This window comes from Heptranchias perlo, unplaced genomic scaffold, assembly GCF_035084215.1.
Source record: "Heptranchias perlo isolate sHepPer1 unplaced genomic scaffold, sHepPer1.hap1 HAP1_SCAFFOLD_244, whole genome shotgun sequence".
NCBI classification, from domain to species: Eukaryota; Metazoa; Chordata; class Chondrichthyes; order Hexanchiformes; family Hexanchidae; genus Heptranchias; species Heptranchias perlo.
In genome coordinates this window covers 159,728-182,871 of record NW_027139256.1, presented here as the reverse complement: position 1 = coordinate 182,871, position 23,144 = coordinate 159,728, and the positions used below count along the sequence as shown (strand labels likewise).

General features: G+C 53.0%; 2 protein-coding genes across 3 annotated transcripts in view; one reads left to right on the top strand and one right to left on the bottom strand.

Moving 5' to 3' along the window:
• The window catches only part of LOC137310356 (uncharacterized), a 61,949-nt gene that overhangs the window by 36,472 nt on the left and 2,333 nt on the right, over positions 1-23,144 (top strand). Inside the window, 6 exon segments of the mRNA XM_067978204.1 lie at positions 2,143-2,237; positions 4,797-6,544; positions 10,081-10,274; positions 11,630-11,951; positions 19,728-19,869; positions 22,200-22,323. Coding sequence (XP_067834305.1) covers positions 2,143-2,237; positions 4,797-6,544; positions 10,081-10,274; positions 11,630-11,951; positions 19,728-19,869; positions 22,200-22,323 — 2,625 coding nt within the window.
• LOC137310341 (zinc finger protein 235-like) lies at positions 10,472-22,507 on the bottom strand. 2 transcript variants are annotated; one of them, XM_067978192.1, is made up of 2 exons: positions 22,421-22,507; positions 10,472-11,875 (listed from the first exon to the last, which is right to left on the bottom strand). In XM_067978192.1, the coding sequence occupies exon 2, from the start codon at positions 11,764-11,766 to the stop codon at positions 10,729-10,731; it is 1,038 nt and encodes a 345-aa protein (XP_067834293.1). In that variant the 5' UTR covers positions 11,767-11,875; positions 22,421-22,507; the 3' UTR covers positions 10,472-10,728. The 2 variants fall into 2 exon arrangements, with proteins under 2 accessions (XP_067834293.1, XP_067834294.1); XM_067978193.1 differs by lacking the exon at positions 22,421-22,507 and adding an exon at positions 14,103-14,178.

Sequence of the window (23,144 nt, the reverse complement as noted above, 5' to 3'; positions counted from 1 at the left end):
CACGGGAAGAGGAGGAGGGCCATTCAGCCCCTCTAACCTGTTACACGGGAAGAGGAGGAGGGCCATTCAGCCCCTCTAACCTGTTACAAAGGAAGAGGAGGAGGCCATTCAGCCCCTCTAACCTGTTACACGGGAAGAGGAGGAGGCCATTCAGCCCCTCTAACCTGTTACAAAGGAAGAGGAGGAGGCCATTCAGCCCCTCTAACCTGTTACACGGGAAGAGGAGGAGGGCCATTCAGCCCCTCTAACCTGTTACAAAGGAAGAGGAGGAGGGCCATTCAGCCCCTCTAACCTGTTACACAGGAAGAGGAGGAGGGCCATTCAGCCCCTCTAACCTGTTACACAGGAAGAGGAGGAGGGCCATTCAGCCCCTCTAACCTGTTACAAAGGAAGAGGAGGAGGGCCATTCAGCCCCTCTAACCTGTTACAAAGGAAGAGGAGGAGGGCCATTCAGCCCCTCTAACCTGTTACACGGGAAGAGGAGGAGGGCCATTCAGCCCCTCTAACCTGTTACAAAGGAAAAGGAGGAGGGCCATTCAGCCCCTCTAACCTGTTACACGGGAAGAGGAGGAGGCCATTCAGCCCCTCTAACCTGTTACAAAGGAAGAGGAGGGCCATTCAGCCCCTCTAACCTGTTACAAAGGAAGAGGAGGAGGCCATTCAGCCCCTCTAACCTGTTACAAAGGAAGAGGAGGAGGCCATTCAGCCCCTCTAACCTGTTACACGGGAAGAGGAGGAGGGCCATTCAGCCCCTCCAACCTGTTACACAGGAAGAGGAGGAGGGCCATTCAGCCCCTCTAACCTGTTACAAAGGAAGAGGAGGAGGGCCATTCAGCCCCTCTAACCTGTTACACAGGAAGAGGAGGAGGCCATTCAGCCCCTCTAACCTGTTACAAAGGAAGAGGTGAAGGCCATTCAGCCCCTCTAACCTGTTACACGGGAAGAGGAGGAGGGCCATTCAGCCCCTCTAACCTGTTACACAGGAAGAGGAGGAGGCCATTCAGCCCCTCTAACCTGTTACAAAGGAAGAGGTGAAGGCCATTCAGCCCCTCTAACCTGTTACACGGGAAGAGGAGGAGGGCCATTCAGCCCCTCCAACCTGTTACACAGGAAGAGGAGGAGGGCCATTCAGCCCCTCTAACCTGTTACAAAGGAAGAGGAGGAGGGCCATTCAGCCCCTCTAACCTGTTACACAGGAAGAGGAGGAGGCCATTCAGCCCCTCTAACCTGTTACACAGGAAGAGGAGGAGGCCATTCAGCCCCTCTAACCTGTTACAAAGGAAGAGGAGGAGGGCCATTCAGCCCCTCTAACCTGTTACAAAGGAAGAGGAGGAGGGCCATTCAGCCCCTCTAACCTGTTACACAGGAAGAGGAGGAGGCCATTCAGCCCCTCTAACCTGTTACAAAGGAAGAGGAGGGCCATTCAGCCCCTCTAACCTGTTACGCAGGAACAGGAGGAGGGCCATTCAGCCCCTCTAGCCTGTTACGCAGGAACAGGAGGTGGGCCATTCAGCCCCTCTAGCCTGTTACGCAGGAACAGGACGAGGGCCATTCAGCCCCTCTAACCTGTTACGCAGGAACAGGAGGAGGGCCATTCAGCCCCTCTAGCCTGTTACGCAGGAACAGGAGGAGGCCATTCAGCCCCTCTAACCTGTTACACAGGAACAGGAGGAGGGCCATTCAGCCCCTCGGGTCCGTTACACAGGAAGTGGAGGAGGCCATTCAGCCCCTTGAGCCTGTTCCATCGTCCAATGTGATCATGGCTGATCTGTGACCTAACTCCATATACCCGCCCCAAATCCCTTAATACTTTTGGTTAACAAAAATTTATCAATCTCAGATTTAAAATTAACTATTGAGCCACCATCAACTGCTGTTTGCGGAAGAGAGTTCCAAACTTCTCCCACCCTTTGTGTGTAGAAGTGTTTCCGAACTTCACTCCTGAAAGTCCTGGCTCTAATTTTTAGGCTCTGTCCCCTAGTCCTAGACTCCCCAACCAGTGGAAATAGTTTCTCTCTATCTACCCTATCAGTTCCCCCTAATATCTTGAAAACTTCGATCAAATCACCCCTTAATCTTCTAAATTCCAGGGAATACAACTCTAGTTTGTGTAATCTCTCCTCGTAATTTAACCCATGGAGTCCAGGTATCATTCTCATAAACCGACGCTGCACTCCCTCCAAGGTCAATATATCCTTCCTAAGGTGCGGTGCCCAGAACTGCTCGCAGTACTCCAGGTGTGGTCTAACCAGGGTTTTGTATAGCTGCAGCATAACTTCTGCCCCCTTGTACTCCAGTCCTCTCGATATAAAGGCCAGCATTCCATTAGCCTTTTTGATTATTTTCTGTACCTGTCGATGACACGTTAATGGTCTGTGTACATGGATCCCTAAATCTCTTTGGACCTCCACTGTTTCGAGCTTTTCACCATTTAGAAAGTACTCTGATCTATCCTTTTTAGGTCCAAAATGGATGACCTCTTACTTGCCTACACTGAAATCCATTTGCCAGAGTTTTGCCCATTCACTTAATCTATTAATACCTCTCCGTAATTTTATGCTTCCATCTACAGTGCTTACAATGCTGCCTATCTTTGTGTCATCGGCAAACTTGCTTATGTGGCTCTCTATCCCGTCATCTAAGTTGTTAATAAATACAGTGAATAGTTGAGGCCCCAACACAGGTCCCTGTGGGACACCACTGGTCACATCCTGCCAATCCGAGTACCTGCCCATTATCCCTACTCTCTGTCTCCTGCCGCTCAGCCAATTTCCTAACCAGGTCAATAATTTGCCCTCAATTCCATGAGCTTCCACTTTAGCTAGCAGTCTCAAATGAGGGACTTTATCTATGAAATAGGAGCAGGAGTCGGCCATATGCCCCCCTCGAGCCTGCTCCCCCATTCAATCAGATCACGGCTGATCTTCGACCTCAACTCCACTTTCCCGCCCGATCCCCGTATCCCATGATTCCGTTTGAGTCCAAAAATCTATCGATCTCAGCCTTGAATATAAATCCAATCGGGAATTCAGGAGAAACTTCTTTCCCCAGAGAGTGGTGAGAATGTGGAACTCGCTCCCACAAGGAGTGGTTGAGGTGAATAGTGTAGATGCATTTAAGGGGAAGCTGGATAAACACATGAGGGAGAAAGGAATAGAGGGAGATGGTGATAGGGTGAGATGAGGTAGGGAGGGTGGAGGCTCGTGTGGAGCATAAACACCGGGATAGATCCGATGGGCCGAATGGCCTGTTTCTGTGCTGTAAATTCTATGTAACTTGAATTTTGTGATCTCGGGATGTCCAAAAGCCCGTTACAGCTGATGAATTACTTGTGAAGTGTAGTCAGTGTTGTAACTCAGGGAAACAGGGCAGCCAATGTGGAAGTAAGTGGAGGGTGAGGACATAAACCATCGATAACGAGATTTTAATGGCGTTGGGGAGCAGAGGGAGACTGGTGTGCAGATACAATGGAGGTGGGCGCAGAAGGTCATACCAAAAGTCCACAAACGCTGCCACCAATTTGCGCACAGCAAGATCCCACAAGCAGCAACGACGTGAGACGACCAACGGAAAAATCTGCAGGGGCTAGGGGACTAATTGGATGGCTCTTTCAAAAGGCTGGCACAGGCACGATGGGCCGAACGGCCTCCTTTTGCCTGCTATAAGATTCTGTGACCGGATAAACTGTTTTACTGGTGTTGGTCGGTGCGTTAAATGTTGGCCGGGATACTGGGGAACTTCACCTTCTGTCTCCTCCAATATAGTGCCGACGGATCTTTTAATTCCACAGACAAACGTGGCCTCAGTTTAACACCGAATGATACAGCACAGAAGGAGGCCATTCGGCAAATTTTTTGATCAGCGAGGGAGTCAAAGGATACGGGGAAAAGGCTGGAAAGTGGAGTCGAGGTTTAAAAAAAATCAGATCAGCCATGATCTCATTGAATGGCAGAGCAGGCTCGAGGGGCCGAATGGCCTGCTCCTGCTCCCGTCTCTTGTGGCCCCTCGTGCCTGTGCCGGCTCTTTGAAAGAACTGTCCAATTAGTCCCACTCCCTCTGCCCCACAGCTCTGCAAATTTTTCCCCTTCAAGTATTTATCCAATTCCCTTTTGAAAGTTATTATTGAATCTGCTCCCACCGCCCTTTCAGGCAGTGAATTCCAGATCATCACAACTCGCTGCGTTTAAAAAAAAATGTTTCCTCATCTCCCCCTCTGGGTCTTTTGCCGATCACCGTAAACCCGTGTCCTCCGGTTACCGACTGGACGCAGTTTCTCCTTATTCACTCTGTTAAAACCCTTCATGATTTTGAACACCTCCATCAAATCTCCCCTTGACCCTTCCCTGCTCTGAGACATCTCACCCGAAAGGCAGCCCCCCCCCCCACCAAGGCTCCCTTTCCTCGTTACCTTTAATATCCTCCCTCGACGGGCTGCCCAAAACTGTACGATAAGGACTTGTGGAGGTTTCAACTACATCTCTTTGGCTTTTCTACTTTCTGCACCTCTGGCACAAACTCCCTGTCCGCAGAATTTTAGAAAAATGGTACTCAGTCCCTCTGCTATTTCTTCCTCAGCTTCCCTCAGGTCCTCGGGATTTGTCCACCTTCAGTTGGAGGAAACTCTTCAGTCCCATTTCTGTGTCAATAATAACCTCCACTAACAATCCCAATATCCACCTGCTGGGTGAACACTGGGGCCGAGTTCTCATTTAGTATCTCTTGTCGTTCCCCGACTCTCCACTTACACACTCGCCTCCCTCATCCCTACTCCTACCTCGTCCTCCTTTGTTTTACAGGGTAATAGAAATGGAGGATTTACAGACTGGAAGCTCAAACCGAACGCCACGTCAGGATCTGACGGAGTCGCTCGATTCGTCAGGACCCGAGTATCGTCGGCCTTTGCACGTGGAAGGAGAGAGCGCCGATCGCAGCGCGGGCAGACCGCACGCGTGTTCCGTGTGTGGACGCGGATTCAGCCGGTCGTCCAGTCTGGAGAGCCACATGGGCAGGCACAGGGGAGAGAGGCCGTGTAAATGCGGGGACTGCGGGAAGGGGTTCGTTTACCCGTCCGAGCTGGAAGTTCACCGGCGGGTCCACACCGGGGAGAGGCCGTTCACCTGCTCCGCGTGCGGGAAGGGGTTCACCCACTCGTCCACCCTGCACGCACACCAGCGGGTTCACAGCGACGAGAGGCCGTTCAAGTGTTCAGACTGCGGGAAGGGCTTCAAAACCTCTAAGAACCTGAAGATTCACCAGCGCAGCCACACCGGGGAGAGGCCGTTCGCCTGCTCCGTGTGCGGGAAGGGATTCGCTTGGATCGCCAACCTGCTGACGCACCAGAGCAGTCACAGCGGGGAGAGGCCGTTCGCCTGCTCCGTGTGCGGGAAGGGGTTCACTAATTCATCCACCCTGCGCACTCACCAGCGGGTCCACAGCGACGAGAGGCCCTATCAGTGCTCCGACTGCGGGAAGGGCTTCAAGAGCTCCCAGGAGCTGATGTTGCACCAGCGGGTCCACACCGACGAGCGGCCCTTCGGCTGCTCCCGCTGCGGGAAGAGGTTCCGGAACTCGTCCGACCTGCTGAGGCACCGGCGCGTCCACACCGGGGAGAGGCCGTTCCCCTGCCCCGTGTGCGGGAAGGGATTCGCTCGCTCGTCCGACCTGCTGAGGCACCGGAGGGTCCACACCCTCGAGAGGCCGTTTGGCTGCTCCCGCTGCGGGAAGAGGTTCCGGCAGTCGGGCACGCTGCTGACGCACCAGCGGGTTCACAGCGGGGAGAGGCCCTTCGCCTGCTCCGTGTGCGGGAAGGGGTTCACCGAGTCGTCCACCCTGTTGAGGCACCAGAGCGTTCACACCGGCGACAGTCCTTTCACCTGCTCCGTGTGCGGGAAGAGATTCACCCTGTCGGTCAACCTGTTGATGCACCAGCGGTTTCACACCGGGGAGAGGCCGTTCACCTGCTCCGTGTGCGGGAAGGGCTTCACTCAGTCGTCCATCCTGCTCGCGCACCAGCGGGTTCACAGCGACGAGCGGCCCTTTCAGTGCTCTGACTGCGGGAAGGGCTTCAAGAGCTCCAAGGAGCTGATGGTGCACCAGCGCATTCACACCGGGGAGAGGCCCTTCAGCTGCTCCCGCTGCGGGAAGAGGTTCCGGAACTCCTCCCACCTGCTGAGGCACCGGCGCGTCCACACCGGGGAGAGGCCGTTCGCCTGCCCCGTGTGCGGGAAGGGGTTCACCGAATCGTCCACCCTCCGCGCGCACCAGCGGGTCCACACCGGGGAGAGGCCCTTCCCCTGCCCCGTGTGCGGGAAGGGGTTCGCCCAGTCGTCCCACCTGCTGGCCCACCAGCGGGTCCACACCGGGGAGAGGCCCTTCGCCTGCCCCGTGTGCGGGAAGGGCTTCGCTCACTCGTCCACCCTGCGTACGCACCAGCGCGTCCACACTGACGAGAGGCCCTTTGAGTGCTCTGACTGCGGGAAGACCTTCAAAAGCTTCAGGAACCGAAACATTCACCAACGCAAACACACCGGGGAGCTTCCCGCCTGCTGACACCCCGCAGTCTCTGCATTTGACTGCGATAATTCGATTCCACTGTTTCCAATGTCTTTTAAAAACCTAATAGGAGCAGGAGCAGGCCATAGGGCCCCTCGAGCCTGCTCCGCCCTTCAATCAGACCATGGCTGATCTCCGACCTCAACTCCACTTCCCCGTATCCCTCGATTCCCCAAAAATCTATCGATCTCAGCCTTGAATACACTCAACGACTCGGCGTCCACAGCCCTCTGGGGTGGAGAATTCCAAAGATTCACCACCCTCTGAGTGAAGAAATTCCTCCTCATCTCAGTCCACAATGGCCGACCCCTTATCACAGCCGGGACTGATCCATGTTAATTAAGGAGCTTGCTGATGTTAAGAGCCCCTGATAGCTGTGTGGGATTTTAATATTCTGTATATAGGTTGAATAAATCAGCTTTGTTTTAAACTCTCAGTCTATTGAATCCTTGTTTTTAAAATAAGACAAGAGCGGGAATTGATGAGATGTTCCAGACATTCCCTGTCCTGTGTCCGGGGGAGGAGCTGATGGGTTTGTGTCCCTTTCTTTGGGTGAATTTTTCTCTTCATCGAGGGGCTGGATGTCACTGTGGGGAATGGAAGATTTTATCATTCTCAGCACACTGCCCTACACAATCGAGGAACATAGGAACAGGAGGAGGCCATTCAGCCCCTCGTGCCTGCTCCGCCATTTGATAAGATCATGGCTGATCTGTGATCCAGCTCCATATACCTGCCTTTGGCCCATATCCCTTAATACCAATGGTTGCCAAAAGGCTATCCATCTCAGATTTAAATTTAGCGATTGAGCTAGTATCAATTGCCGTTTGCGGAAGAGAGTTCCAAACTTCCACCACCCTTTGTGTGTAGAAATGTTTTCTAATCTCGCTCCTGAAAGGTCTGGCTCTAATTTTTAGAGGTCTCCCTCCCGCTGAATGCTCTGTGTGTTGAAATCAAGGCCAATTTCCTAATTCTGACATCGAACTCACCTCTCAGTCTTCCCCTCTTTCAATCTACAGGCTTTTGAAACTGGAGCTTGGCGTCACTTAATCCGCACCCTCTGACTGACCTCCCCTTCTCTCCTCCACTTCTCACCCTGGGTTGTGTTTGACACTCTGGGCCTCGGCCCTTCACCAAGTACAGACGGGATGTCCCAGCTCTCCGCCAATAGAAAGGGAGAAGTCGTCGGTGTGAAGGCTTCAGACATCACTGCAGTGCCGAGCAACCAACCTCCCTCAGCACCTGGCGTCAACATCAAACACTCCCAGGGCAGGTACAGGGTTAGATACAGAGTAAAGCTCCCTCTACACTGTCCCATCAAACACTCCCAGGGTCAGGTACAGGGTTAGATACAGAGTAAAGCTCCCTCTACACTGTCCCATCAAACACTCCCAGGGTCAGGTACAGGGTTAGATACAGAGTAAAGCTCCCTCTACACTGTCCCATCAAACACTCCCAGGGCAGGTACAGGGTTAGATACAGAGTAAAGCTCCCTCTACACTGTCCCATCAAACACTCCCAGGGCAGGTACAGGGTTAGATACAGAGTAAAGCTCCCTCTACACTGTCCCATCAAACACTCCCAGGGCAGGTACAGGGTTAGATACAGAGTAAAGCTCCCTCTACACTGTCCCATCAAACACTCCCAGGGCAGGTACAGGGTTAGATACAGAGTAAAGCTCCCTCCACACTGTCCCGTCAAACACTCCCAGGGCAGGTACAGGGTTAGATACAGAGTAATGCTCCCTCTACACCATCCCATTAAACACTCCCAGGGCAGGTACAGGGCTAGGTACAGAGTAAAGCTCCCTCTACACCGTCCCATCAAACACTCCCAGGGCAGGTACAGCACGGGTTAGATACAGAGTAAAGCTCCCTCTACACTGTCCCATCAAACACTCCCAGGGCAGGTACAGGGTTAGATACAGAGTAAAGCTCCCTCTACACCGTCCCATCAAACACTCCCAGGGCAGGTACAGGGTTAGATACAGAGTAATGCTCCCTCTACACTGTCCCATTAAACACTCCCAGGGCAGGTACAGGGCTAGGTACAGAGTAAAGCTCCCTCTACACCGTCCCATCAAACACTCCCAGGGCAGGTACAGCACGGGTTAGATACAGAGTAAAGCTCCCTCTACACTGTCCCATCAAACACTCCCAGGGCAGGTACAGGGTTAGATACAGAGTAAAGCTCCCTCTACACCGTCCCATCAAACACTCCCAGGGCAGGTACAGCACGGGTCAGATACAGAGTAAAGCTCCCTCTACACTGTCCCATCAAACACTCCCCGGGCAGGTACAGGGTTAGATAGAGTAAAGCTCCCTCTACACCGTCCCGTCAAACACTCCCAGGGCAGGTACAGGGTTAGATACAGAGTAATGCTCCCTCTACACCGTCCCATTAAACACTCCCAGGGCAGGTACAGGGCTAGGTACAGAGTAAAGCTCCCTCTACACCGTCCCATCAAACACTCCCAGGGCAGGTACAGCACGGGTTAGATACAGAGTAAAGCTCCCTCTACACTGTCCCATCAAACACTCCCAGGGCAGGTACAGGGTTAGATACAGAGTAAAGCTCCCTCTACACCGTCCCATCAAACACTCCCAGGGCAGGTACAGGGTTAGATACAGAGTAAAGCTCCCTCTACACTGTCCCATCAAACACTTTCAGGGAGTGCTTCTCAAGTCTCAACACATACAGTGTCTGTCCCTTTTACTCCCTGCATCCATAGCCTTTCGGGGGAACAGATTTCCAGACTTCCACTACCCTTTGTGTGAAGAAGTGTGGTGTGATTGGGTGGTCTGCAGGGCAGCGACTTTCTGCAGTCCCTTGTTTAACGACAACAACTACTGCAATTTGCATTTACTTTGTGCCTTTAACATAGCAAACGTCCCCAAGGTGCTTCACAGGAGCGACTGTCGAACAAAATGTGACACCGAGCCACATCATGAGATATTCGGACAGGTGACCGAAAGCTCGGTCAAAGAGGTCGGTTTTAAGGAGCGTCTTAAAAGGAGGAGAGAGAGAGGCGGAGAGGTTTAGGGAGGGAATTCCAGAGCTCAGGGCCCCGGGCAGCTGAAGGCACGGCCGCCAATGGTGGAGCGATTAAAATCGGGGGAGGGATGAGCAAGGGGCCAGAATTGGAGGAGCGCAGAGATCTCGGGGGGTCGTGGGAGGTTACAGAGAGAGGGAGGGGGGGCGAGGGATTTGAACGCGAGGATGAGAATTTTAAAATCGAGGCGTTCCCGGACCGGGAGCCGATGTCGGTCCAGCGAGCACGGGGTGGGTGATGGGTGAACGGGACTCGGTGCGAGTTAGGATACGGGGGGGGGGGGGGGCAGCAGAGATCCTAATATTAAAACCCCAGTACAAAAATAAATCTACATTTGCACTCACAAATGGTAAAAGATGTGATCCCTGATTTTGAAAAATATTTCTGAACCAAACACAAAGCCGTCCAATTTTCTCCATTTATTAAACACCCGCCCTGCTAAAACAACACTTAGTCTCCCCTCCCCCTCCCTCAAGGTGTGCCCGCCCCTCCCCTCCCCCCGCTGCCATTCGTTGGAGGACCACCGTCCGACCGGACCCCCAGCCCCTTCGCGCCCTTCCTATTGGCGGATGGCGACGTCCATCACGTTTGCTTCCAGCGGCCGCGCCTCAACAGAAGCTCGCAAAGCGATCGGCGCATAGAGCGGTTTCACGAGCGCAGAGGAGCGTGGGTAAAAAGGCCGCCATTAAAGGAGCCCCCCCCCCCCACCCCCTTCGGTCTCCTTTCACAAGTCTGCGCAGAGAGTCGGGTCGAGAAACAAGTCCAGACGAACAAAGATAGCCCCCGGATGGACTTCACAGGATCCGCTTGTTAAAGTGTCATTTTTTTTCAGACACTCAATTACACATTTTTTGCACCAAAGATTAATTTTGGATTGGCTTTGAAAATGGATTATTTTATTGCGAGTTAAGTTCAGCTCGGAGCCAATGAATTAGCAGGAAAGATCTCGGCCAGCCGGTCTTGAAGGGAACACGGCCACCCCAACAGTTAACACAAGTAGCTCCCAGCAGCTTAATCTTCCAGACATAATTATTCGAATCCAGCCCAGTTACAGGGCTGATCAGCATCAGCGTCAACAACCGCCACGACTAACATGCTTCAACCCTGGACGTGATTAACAGCAGTCAACTGTGAACACGCTGGTGTCTCAGCAGGCTGGATGACTGAGTGAACGCATTCCCACACACGGAGCAGGTGAACGGCCTCTCCCCGGTGTGAACCCTTTGATGCATCTTCAGCTCCCTGGAACTTTTATAGCTCTTCCCACAGTCGGAACACTCAAAGGGCCTCTCGTCAGTGTGGACCCGCTGGTGCGTCTGCAGGTTGGAGGAGCGGGTGAATCCCTTCCCGCAGGCGGGGCAGCTGAACGGCCTCTCCCCGGTGTGGACGCGCCGGTGCCTCACCAGGTGGGACGACTGAGTGAAGGCCTTGCCGCAGACGGGGCAGGAGAACGGCCTCTCCCCGGTGTGAGTGCGCCGGTGGGTCAGCAGGTTGGACGAGTTCCTAAATCCCCTGCCGCAGTGAGGGCACCTGAACGGCCTCTCCCCGGTGTGGACGCGCTGGTGGACGTTCAGCTCCTCGCAACTCTTGAAGCTCTTCCCGCAGGCGGGGCATTCGAACGGCCTCTCCTCGGTGTGAACCCGCTGGTGTTTCAGGAGGGAGGAGGAATCGGTGAAACCCTTCGCGCAGATGGAGCAGGCGAACGGTTTCTCCCCGGTGTGGAGTCGACGGTGCGTCAGGAGGCTGGACGAGCAAGAGAACCCCTTCCCGCAGGCGGGGCAGGTGTAGGGCCTCCGCCCGACGTGCACCCGCTGGTGCCTCATCAGGCTGGAGGAGCAGGTGAAGCCCTTCCCGCACACGGAGCAGGTGAATGGCCTCTCCCCGGTGTGACTTCGCACGTGGGTCTCCAACTCAGACGGGTAGTTGAACCCCTTCCCGCACGTGGTGCAGGCGAACGGCCTCTCCCCGGTGTGACTGTGCCGATGAGCCTCCAGCTGGGACGGGTAAGTGAACCCCTTCCCGCAGTCGTTACATTTGCACAACCGCTTCCTACCGTGGCTGCCCACGTGTCTCGCCAGGTCAGACGGACGGCTGAATCCCCGTCCACACACGGAACACGTGTGCGGTTTGTCCGGGCTGCGATCGGCGCCCTCTCCTTCCATATCCGAAGGCCGGCGATACTCGGGTCCTGATCAGTCGAGCGACTCGGTCGGATCTCGATGCGATGTTTGGCTTGAGCTCATCATCAGTAAATGCTCCACTTCTAACACCCTGCAATATGAGTTTTCAAAGGGGAAGCGGGAGTCGGAGGAACAAGAAAAAGGACAGTTAAAAAGATTGTGTAAAGGTACATTAGTAGGAAGAGGAGAGTCAGGGTAGGGATGAGGGAGGCGAGTGTGTAAGTGGGGAGTCAGGGAACGACAAGAGATACTAAATAAGAACTCGGCCCCAGTGTTCACCCAGGAGGTGGATATTGGGATTGTCGATCCACCAGAGGTGGGTGGGGAACTGTTAGTGGAGGTTATTATTAGGAATCTTACAACACCAGGTTATAGTCCAACAAATTTATTTTAAAATCACAAGCTTTCGGAGATTATCTCCTTTGTCAAGGCCTTGGAGAGGGTGCAGGAGGAGATTTACTAGAATGGTTCCAGGGATGAGGGACTTCAGTGATGTGGAGAGACTGGAGAAACTGGGATTGTTCTCCTCAGAGCAGAGAAGGTTAAGGGGAGATTTGATCGAGGGGTTCAAAATCATGAAGGGTTTTGAGAGAGTCAATAAGGAGAGACTGTTTCCAGGGGGCAGGAGGGTCGGTGACCAGAGGACACGGATTTAAGGTGATCGGCAAAAGAGCCAGAGGCGACATGCAGTGCAGCGATCTGGAATTCACTGCCTGAAAGGGCGGTGGAAGCAGATTCAATAATAACTTTCAAAAGGGGAATTGGATAAATACTTGAAGGAAAACAAAAACTTACAGGGCTACGGGGAAAGAGCGGGTTGGGTGGGGGAGAGGGGAATAGGACTAATTGGGATAGAAAGAAAAGGACTTGCATTTCTATAGTACATTTCACGACCTCAGGACGTCCCAAAGCACTTTACAGACAATGAAGTACTTTCGAAGTGTAGTCACCATTGTAATGTAGGAAACACAGCAGCCAATTTGCGCACAGCAAGCTCCCAAAAGCAGCAATGAGATAAATTTCCAGACAATCTGATTTAGTGATGTTGATTGAGGGATAAATATTTGTCCCAGGGCACCGGGGAATACTCCCCCCCCTGCTCTTCTAAGAAACAGTGCCTTGTGATCTTTTACATCCACCCGAGAGGGCAGACGGGGCCTCGGTTTATCGTCTTGTCCGAAAGACGGCACACCTCCGACAGCGTTCCCTCAGTACTGCACTGGGAGTGTCAGCCTGGATTACCTGCTCAAATCCCTGGAGTGGGATTTGAAACCCACAACCTTCGGATTCAGGTGTGAGAATGCCTCCCACTGAGCCACAGCTGACACATAAGAACATAAGAAATAGGAGCAGGAGTAGGCCATTCGGCCCCTCGAGCCTGCTCCGCCATTCCATAAGATCGTGGCTGATCTTCGACCTCAACTCCACTTTCCCCGCCCAATCCCCATATCCCTCGATTCCCCAAAAATCTATCGATCTCAGCCTTGAATATACTCAACGACTGAGCATCCACAGCCCTCTGGGGTAGAGAATTCCAAAGATTCACAACCCTCTGAGTGAAGAAATTCCTCCTCATCTCAGTCTTAAATGGCCGAGCCCTTATCCCGAGACTGGTTCTAGACTCTCCAGCCAGGGGGAAACAGCCTCTCAGCATCTACCCTGTCAAGCCCCCTCTCAGAATCTTGTATGTTTCGACCAGATCACCTCTCACTCTTCTCGACTCCTGCGAGTTTATTCTACTCAACTGAGCCCCATTCCACTCAGCCTCTCCTCACTGGACAACCCTCTCACATCCCAGGCACCGCTCCATCCTTAATTACATGATGCGGAGATGCCGGTGATGGGCTGGGGTGGACAAATGTAAAGGAGTCGCACAACACCAGGTTATATATAGTCCAACAGTTTTATTTGAAAATCACAAGCTTTCGGAGGCTTCCTCCTTCAAGTCAGGTGAGATTAATTGCAAACTCTGGTCATTTCCCGACTGAGCAGCCACAGCTGACGCTGACTTGAGTGAGAGAGAGGGCGCTTTCAAAAGAGCCTGGCACAGGCAGGGTGGGCCCAAAATGGCCTCCTCTGCTGCACTTACTCTATGGGAGTAATGGCGGCCGCGATCCCCACAATGCCCCGCGCGCCAGAAACCGCCCCGCAACGGGACCCGGGCCGCCGCCTGGGCCTCGGCGGTGAGGGAGGGACCGACCAACCGACCTCTTTAGCGGAAAAAAGCGTCGGCGGGATTTCCCCCCTTCTTATCTGACGCGTCTCGGTGTTTACAAAGCTTGTTAGTTGATTAATCGCCGCCATCCCCGTTCTCCTACCTGCGCCTCCTCGGCCTCGCGATCAACCGTCGCTCCCTCCTCACCCCGCGCATGCTCAGAAACCACCGGCGAGGCCGCGCCTGCGCACTGGGGGCCACCCTGTCGGGACATAGGGCGTATTCCGCAGCGCGGGGCATGATGGGCCGGGGAGGGGCGCCATTGCCAGCTCAATTTCCTGAATCAAAAATCTCTTCCCCTCTCCCCCCCCCTCTCTCCATCCTCCTCTCCCTCCTCCTCCTCCTCCTCTCTCCCTCCCTCCTCCTCCTCTCTCCCCCCCCTCCTCCTCCTCTCTCCCCCCCTCCATCCTCCTCTCCCCCCACCCTCTCCCTCTCTCCCTCCCTCCTCCTCCTCCTCTCTCCCTCTCCCCCCCCCCCCTCCTCCTCTCTCCCCCCCCCCTCCTCTCTCCCCCCCCCCCCTCCTCCTCTCTCCCCCCCCCCTCCTCCTCTCTCCCCCCCCCTCCTCCTCTCTCCCCCCCCTCCTCCTCCTCTCTCCCCCCCCTCCTCCTCCTCTCTCCCCCCCCTCCTCCTCCTCTCTCCCCCCCCTCCTCCTCCTCTCTCCCCCCCCTCCTCCTCCTCCTCTCTCCCCCCCCTCCTCCTCCTCTCTCCCCCCCCTCCTCCTCCTCTCTCCCCCCCCTCCTCCTCCTCTCTCCCTCCTCCCTCCCTCCCACAAGGGGGTATTGTAAATATTACAGGCGTTTGCCAAGATGGATGAATGGGAAAGCCGCTGTGTCAGAAGCAAAAACAAAAAAAAAATAGGAGGTTGTGGGGTTTTCTTTTTGAGAATCATAGTAATTTTCGGCAAAGATGGAGGGCCATTCGGCCCATCGTGTCCGTGCCAGCCCAAAGAAAGAGCCACCCAGCCTCATTCCAGCTCTTGGTCCGTAGCCTTGTAGGTTACGGCATTTCAAGTACTTTTTCAATGCGGTGAGGGTGTCTGCCTCTACCACCCTTTCGGGCAGTGAGTTTCAGACCCCCACCATCCTCATCTCCCCTCTAATCCTTCAAGCATTTACTTTAAATCTACCCCCCCTGGTTATTGACCTCTCTGCTAAGGGAACTAGGTCCTTCCTATCCCCTCATAATTCTAAACAATTTTACAACACCAAGTTATAGTCCAGCAATTTTATTAAATTCACAAGCTTTCGGAGATTTTCTCCTTCCTCAGGTAAATGTTTCAAGATCTCCTTGAAGCCTACGCATTTATACATAATTGAATAATACATGGTGTTTACAGACTGCCCCTGCAACTGCCCGTTGCCAAGGCAATCACCGTGTTCAGACAGAGAGGTGTCAGCTGCAGAACCCCCGAATACACATTCAACAAAAAAACAAACAGGGAAAAAAAACAGAGAAAAAAAACACAGAGAGAGGCAGAAACATCCGGAAGGCAGAGAGAGCCAGCAAATGACATTTGCTGGTCATTTGCTGGCTCTCTCTGCCTTCCGGATGTTTCTGCCTCTCTCTGTGTTTTTTTTTCTCTGTTTTTTTTCCCTGTTTGTTTTTTTGTTGAATGTGTATTCGGGGGTTCTGCAGCTGACACCTCTCTGTCTGAACACGGTGATTGCCTTGGCAACGGGCAGTTGCAGGGGCAGTCTGTAAACACCATGTATTATTCAATTATGTATAAATGCGTAGGCTTCAAGGAGATCTTGAAACATTTACCTGAGGAAGGAGAAAATCTCCGAAAGCTTGTGAATTTAATAAAATTGCTGGACTATAACTTGGTGTTGTAAAATTGTTTACAATTGTCAACCCCAGTCCATCACCGGCATCTCCACCTCATAATTCTATACAGCTCAATTGAATCTCTCCTCCGTCCCAAAGAAAACAATTATTTATTTTTTTTTAATTAATTTTTTAAATAAAAAAAGATTGTCCTACTTTAAATTAAATAGAAAAGTTTTTTTTTTGATTATCCACCATTACGGTCCTCCAGCCCCGAACATGGGAACAGGTGAAGGTCATTCAGCCTCTCAGGCCTATTCTATTCCAGCACAGGTGCAATGGGCCGAATAGCCTCGTTTCTGTCCCGTATCGTTCTCTGATTCTAATCAGATCACGGCTGAACTGTACCTTGACTCCATTTACCCGCCTTTGCTCCATATCCTGTACCCAACAAAAAAAATCTATTCATCTCAGTCTTAAAACCCACAATTGCCACCTTGACTCTTCGATTTAAACGGAAGATCCCTTCTTTATATCCTCAGAAAAGTGTTACTGGGATTTTGATTATCTGACCATCCAAATTTAAAAAGAACCCATCAGTCATTCTTTGTGGCAGAAAATGATTTTTGCCTCTGTTGAATTTTTCATTTATATTTTGTATTGCTATTGCCAGTAACAGCATGCAAGGGGTTAACGCCTAAGGTCACTCAAAGGATTTTTCAATAGGAACGCAATCCAGACAAGATGGCTGGAAAGGTCAGAGGCTGGGCATTCTGCGGCGAGTGACTCACCTCCTGACTCCCCAAAGCCTTTCCACCATCTACAAGGCACAAGTCAGGAGTGTGATGGAATACTCTCCACTTGCCTGGATGAGTGCAGCTCCAACAACACTCAAGAAGCTCGACACCATCCAGGACAAAGCAGCCCACTTGTTTGGCACCCCATCCACCACCCTAAACATTCACTCCCTTCACCACCGGCGCACAGTGGCTGCAGTGTGTACCATCCACAGGATGCACTGCAGCAACTCGCCAAGGCTTCTTCGACAGCACCTCCCAAACCCGCCACCTCGACCGCCTAGAAGGACAAGAACAGCAGGCACATGGGAACAACACCACCTGCACGTTCCCCTCCAAGTCACACACCATCCCGACTTGTAAATATATCGGCCGTTCCTTCATCGTCGCTGGGTCAAAATCCTGGAACTCCCTTCCTAACAGCACTGTGGGAGAACCTTCACCACTCGATTCATTATTGTTACATCGAGTTACATCGTATTACAGCAGAGAATCAGGCCATTTGGCCCATCGGGTCCATGCCGGTGTTTATGCTCCACACGAGCCTCCTCCCTCCCTCCTCCATCTCACCCTCTCACCATCTCCTTCTATTCCTTTCTCCCTCATGTGTTTATCGAGCTTCCCCTTAAATCCATCTACACTATTCACCTCAACCACTCCTTGTGGGAGCGAGTTCCACATTCTCACCGCTCTCTGGGTAAAGAAGTTTCTCCTGAATTCCCTATTGGATTTATTAGTGACTCTCTTATATTTATGGCCCCCCTGGTTCTGGTCTCCCCCACAAGTGGAAACATCTTCTCTACGTCTACCCTATCGAACCCTTTCATAATCTTAAAGACCTCGATCAGCTCACCCCTCAGCCTTCTCTTTTCTAGAGAAAAGAGCCCTAGCCTGTTCAGCCTTTCCTGATAAGGATATACTCTCAATTCTGGTATCATCCTTGTGAATCTTTTTTGTACCTTCTCCAGTACCTCAATATCCAAGAATGTTATCACAACAACAACAACTGCATTTATATAGCGCCTTTAATGTAGTAAAACGCCCCCCAAGGTGCTTCACAGGAGCGATTATCAAACAAAATTTGACACCGAGCCACATAAGGAGATATTAGGACAGGCGACCAAAAGCTCGGTCAAAGAGGTCGGTTTTAAGGAGTGTTTTAAAGGAGGGGAGAGAGGCGGAGAGGTTTAGGGAGGGAATTCCAGAGCTTAGGGCCCGGGCAGCTGAAGGCACGACCGCCAATGGTGGAGCGATTAAAATCGGGGGGATGGGCAAGAGGCCAGAATTGGAGGAGCGCAGAGATCTCGGAGGGTTGTAGGGGCTGGAAGAGGTTACAGAGATAGGGAGGGAGGGGTGAGGGCCACGGAGGGATTTGAAAACAAGGATGAGAATTTTAAAATCGAGGTGTTCCCGACCAGGAGCCAATGCAGGTCAGTGAACTCAGGGGTGATGCATGAACAGGACTTGCCGCGAGTTAGGATACGGGTATATGGATGAACTCAAGTTTATGGAGGGTGGCAAATGGGAGGTCGGCCAGAAGACCATTGGAATAATGAAGTCTAGAGGTAACAAAGGCACGGATGAGGGTTTCAGCAGCAGATGAGCTGAGGCAGGGGGCGGGGCAGAGACGGGCGATGTTACGGAGGTGGAAGTAGGCGGTCTTGGTGACGGAGCGGAGATGGGGTCAGAAGCTCATCTCAGGGTCAAAGGGGACGCCGAGGTTGCAAACGGTCTGGTCCAGTCTCAGACAGTGGCCGGGGAGAGGGATGGAGTCAGAGAATGGAGTTTGTGGCAGGGATCGAAGACAATGGCTTCGGTCTTCCCAATGTTTAGTTGGAGGAAATTTCTGCTCATCCAGTACTGGATGTCGGACAAGCAGTGTGACAAATCAGAGGGAGCGGAGGGGTCGAGGGAGGTGGTGGTGAGGTTGAGCTGGGTGTCGTCAGTGAACATGTGGAACCTGACACGTTTTCGGATAATGTCGCCAAGGTGCAGCATGTAGATGAGAAATAGGAGGGGGACCAAGGATAGATCCTCGGGGGACTCCAGAGGTAACGGTATGGGAGTTGCTGCTCAGTTCCTAATCTGTGATACTGAGTGGGAAAGAGCGCAGCGGAGGCTGTAGCACCTGCCTGCATGCATGGGAAAGGGAAAACCAGAGGGGTGAGTCATGCCTGGTAGTCTCTAGGGATATTTTGGGCTATAGAATGTGTTGTTAGGTACCTGAAAACAGGATATTTATTCATTCATGGGATGTGGGCATTTATTGCCAATGAAGGGTTTTGAGAGAGTCAATAAGGAGAAACTGTTTCCAGGGGGCAGGAGGGTCGGTGACCAGAGGACACGGATTTAAGGCGATCGGTGAAAGAGCCAGAGGGGGAGATGAGGAAACATTTTTTTTTAACGCAGCGAGTTGTGATGATCTGGAATTCGCTGCCTGAATCCTCAATAGTAACTTTCAAAAGGGAATTGGATAAATACTTGAAGGGAAAAAATTTACAGGGCTACGGGGGAGAGTGGGACTAATTGGATAGCTCTTCCAAAGAGCCGGCACAGGCACGACGGGCCGAATGGCCTCCTCCTGTGCTGTACCCACCTGTAATGCCGTGAGCCCTATTATTTTGAGGAGTAACTTATAAGTAAGACGATCGTTCCTCAAACACCACCACTTTCTCAAGGGCAACTGGGGGATGGGGCAATGAATGACTCTCACCTCCTGAGAATTGGTAATAAAAAACTCTTCTAGCTGTGGGTCCATTCTACTTACTGATCACTCTGTTCGAAGAACCTCCCGATATCAGCCCCGAATCTCCCTATTGATCGGTTTGATCCAATGTCCCCCCCTCCCGCGGTTAAGTTTGAAGTAATATTCCGCATTGCCCTCTCCCACACCCGCTCAGTGCGTCACTGGACCCGTCTTCACTTCCCGTTCCCAGGGGATCGCCGTCCCGGAAAAAGCCGGGGCCCCACGATTATCTGGCGGTACCGGGAGCCCCTCTTTCTGGAGGTTTCCCCTCCGTGTGTTACATACAGGTGAGCAGGAGCTGTCAGCGAGGATTAGTTGGGATTTTTAATCGGCGGGCGTTATCAGACTCCAAATTGCGTCAAAGGTTAATTTGGGATTGACACCGGAAGTCCGTTATTTTATTGCAAAATAATTTCAGCTGAGATTCCCCGAATTAAGCAAATCGGGGACAGCAGCTTCTTAAAGGGCCGCAGCAGCTTCTTAAAGGGCCGCAGCAGCCTCGTCCCCTCCACCCCAGACAGGTCATCAGTTAGTTCTCATCTTACAGGACTCCACACGCGGTGAGTTAGAAACAAAGCTTATTTACTTGACATATATGCAGAATATTAAAATCCAGCCCAGTTATTGGCGTTACGAACATCAGCGATAATCCACCCCACCGGCCAGAATGGACATGGTTCGGTCCTGGATGTGATTAACAGCACTCCCGTCAAGTGTGGACCCGCTGGTGCGTCAGCAGGTGGGAGGACTGAGTGAATCCCTTCCCGCACACTGAGCAGGCGAACGGCCTCTCCCCACTGTGCAGACGCTGGTGTCTCAGCAGGCGGGACGACTGGGCGAACCCCTTCCCGCACACGGAGCAGGCGAACGGCCTCTCCCCCGGTGTGACTGCGGCGGTGAATTTCCAGCTTGGAGGGGTAATTGAATCCCTTCCCGCAGTCCCCACATTGACACCGTCTCTCCCCGGCGTGGCTGCCCTTGTGCCTCTCCAGGTCGGACGATTGTCTGAATCCCCGTCCACGCACGGGACACGCGAGAGGTTCGTCTGGGCTGCGTTCGCCGCTCTCTCCTTCCATCTGCAAAAGGCCAATGATTCTCGGGTCCCGATCAACCGAGAGACTCTGTCAGATCTTGATGTGATGCTTTGGTTTGAGCTTCAAGTCTGTAAATGCTCCATTTCTAATACCCTCAAAGAGCAATAAAAATGGTGTTTATTGGCACTCGGGCTGTCAGTTAATCACAGTTACCATCTGCGATTAATTAGAACTTTTCTTGGCGATTAATGTTTTTAAACTCATTAATAGCGGAAGTTACTGGCTTCACAAACAAAAGGAGGTCCCGGTGGTCAATACTTTACCCATCACCCATTCATAGACTCTTACAGAAAGAGGCCATTCAGCCCATCGTGCCTGTGCCAGCTCTTTCAAAGAGCTATCCAATTAGTCCCACTCCCCCTGCTCTTTCCCCGTAGCCCCGCAAATTTTTCCCTTTCCAATTCCCCTTTTGAAAGTAACTACTGAATCTGCTTCTTTCAAAGAGGCATGATGGGCCAAAGATATGAACTGGCTGTTGTGGTCTCCATGGCCGACTGGGCCATGCACCATTCCTTTATTAAGTTGGACCAGAAACTATTGGCCCGTTCCCTAGCACCCAGAAGCCGCTCGATGCATCGCGCTGATATCATAGAATGATACAGCACAGAAAGAGGCCATTCGGCCCCTCGTGCCTGTGCCAGCTCTTTGTAAGATCTATCCAATCAATCCCACTCTCCCCCCTGCTCTTTCCCCCGTATCCCTGTAAATTTTTTCCCTTCCAGTATTTATCCAATTCCCCTTTTGAAAGTTATTATTGAATCTGCTTCCACCGCCCTTTCAGGCAGCAAATTCCAGATCATCACAACTCGCTGCGTAAAAAAACATTCTCCTCATCTCCCCCCTCTGGCTCTTTCCCCGATCTCCTTAAACCTGTGTCCTCTGGTTACCGACCCTCCTGCCCCCTGGAAACAGTCTCTCCTTATTTACTCTCTCAAAACCCTTCCTGATTTTGAACCCCTCGATCAAATCTCCCCTTAACCTTCTCTGCTCTGAGGAGAACAATCCCAGCTTCTCCAGTCTCTCCACATCACTGAAGTCCCTCGTCCCTGGAACCATTCTAGTAAATCTCCTCCGCACCCTCTCCAAGGCCTTCACATCCTTCCTAAAGTGTGGGGCCCAGAATTGGACCCAATACTCCAGCTGGGACCCTAACCAGTGTTTTATAAAGGTTCATCATGACTTCCTTGCTTTTGTACTCTATGCCTCTATTAATATGCTTTTTTTTAACAGCCTTCTCAACCTGTCCTGCCCCCTTTCCCCCTCCCAGTGTCCTGGGGGGGGGGGGGGGGGGGCTCCTCTTTCAATACACACGGTGCCCCTTGGGCTCTGATCCAGGTGGCCTGAGTTCAGCCCCATTCATTCATTCATCTCCTACCTGCACCACAAGGAACCACACGCTCTACACCGCGCATGCTCAGCACCCCTGACCCCCTCCACACACACACACACACACATTTGGCAACAAAGTCTGCCTCTGCGCCTGCGCAGCGGAGCTTCCCCCCCTCCCTCTCCCTCCCGCGCATGCTCCAGTCGCCAATCAATCCAACAATGACCGCCCACTGCGCCTGCGCGCGGAGCTTCCCTCCCTCCCTCTCCCCACCCGCGCATGCTCCAGACACGAATCGATCCAACAATGACCGTCCACTGCGCCTGCGCGACGGTGTGGGCCCCCGTGGGGGGGGGGGGGGGGAGGAGGTTGAGCGGTTAGACCCACGTGACTGCAGTCCCGCCCCCCTCCCTCCCTCTCTGCGCCCCTATTGGCTGGAGGACTCGCCGCCGCCGTCATGGTCCTCCAGCTGGCCATTGGCTCCGGGCCACCCGTCAATCAAGCCCACGTGCCCCAGTCCCGGCCCCTCCCCTCACACGGGAGCGGTCGAAAAATCGTTCGTTTCGGTGCGCAGGAGACTCGGAAACTCTGAGGTTTGTAATTTGGTTTATTCTTTACCTCACCCGCCCCCCCCCCCGCTCCATTCCCCGTCCCGCCCGCCGGGTTTCCACCGGTTCTCCGACAACTCACTTTTCCCCTCACCGATTCGGGCTCTCAACGGACGCCCGATCTGACCCAGAGTGCCCCGCGGAGCGTCCATGTTGCAGGGGCTCGGTGCGCAGGCGCAGGGGGAAGCTGGGCTGCGCAGGCGCAGGAAAAGCTGCGTCTTCGCTCCGCCCGCCCCCGCCTCCAGCCTGCACCGCGGCCGGAAACAAGGCGGCTGATAGAGCGGTTTCTGGAGCGCGCGGCATTGTGGGCGCCGAGGCCCGCCATTGTTGGCCCAGTGCTCAGACGGGCAAAATTGGGTTGAACCTGATTAGTTCACCCTAACCGGGAGTGAAACTGGGGAGCATCTTTTTTTCTTTCTTATCACAAGTGACTCCTTTTTTTGTGTTTTTAGGCCCCCCCCCCTTTTATAAGAAGGAAGGGGAGGGGGGGCGGGGGGGGTGGTGGTTTAGGATGTGTTTACGTGCAACCAAAAAAAAACCAAAACCAAGTGTCAAATCGTAATTTTATTATCCTCGTCCAGGATGCACTCCAGCCCCTGCGGTGCCCACCGGTCGCGGAAAGCCTCAAGCGTTCCGGCAGACACCGCACCGGGGAGCATCTGCTGGGCTGGGTTAAAACCCAGCGCGTAGATAAATAATATCCGAACTGGAATCACCGATTTCTGCCAGAGGGAGTCCTAGCAGTCCCCCAGTTCTGGCAGCAAGGTCGAATCTGGGGGGTGGGGGTTAAAACACCATTGGCTGTG

Coding starts and splice junctions, on each gene's coding strand:
- LOC137310341 (XM_067978192.1), bottom strand. CDS start 11,766: ATGGAAGGAGAGGGCGCCGATCGCAGCCCGGACAAACCGCACACGTGT.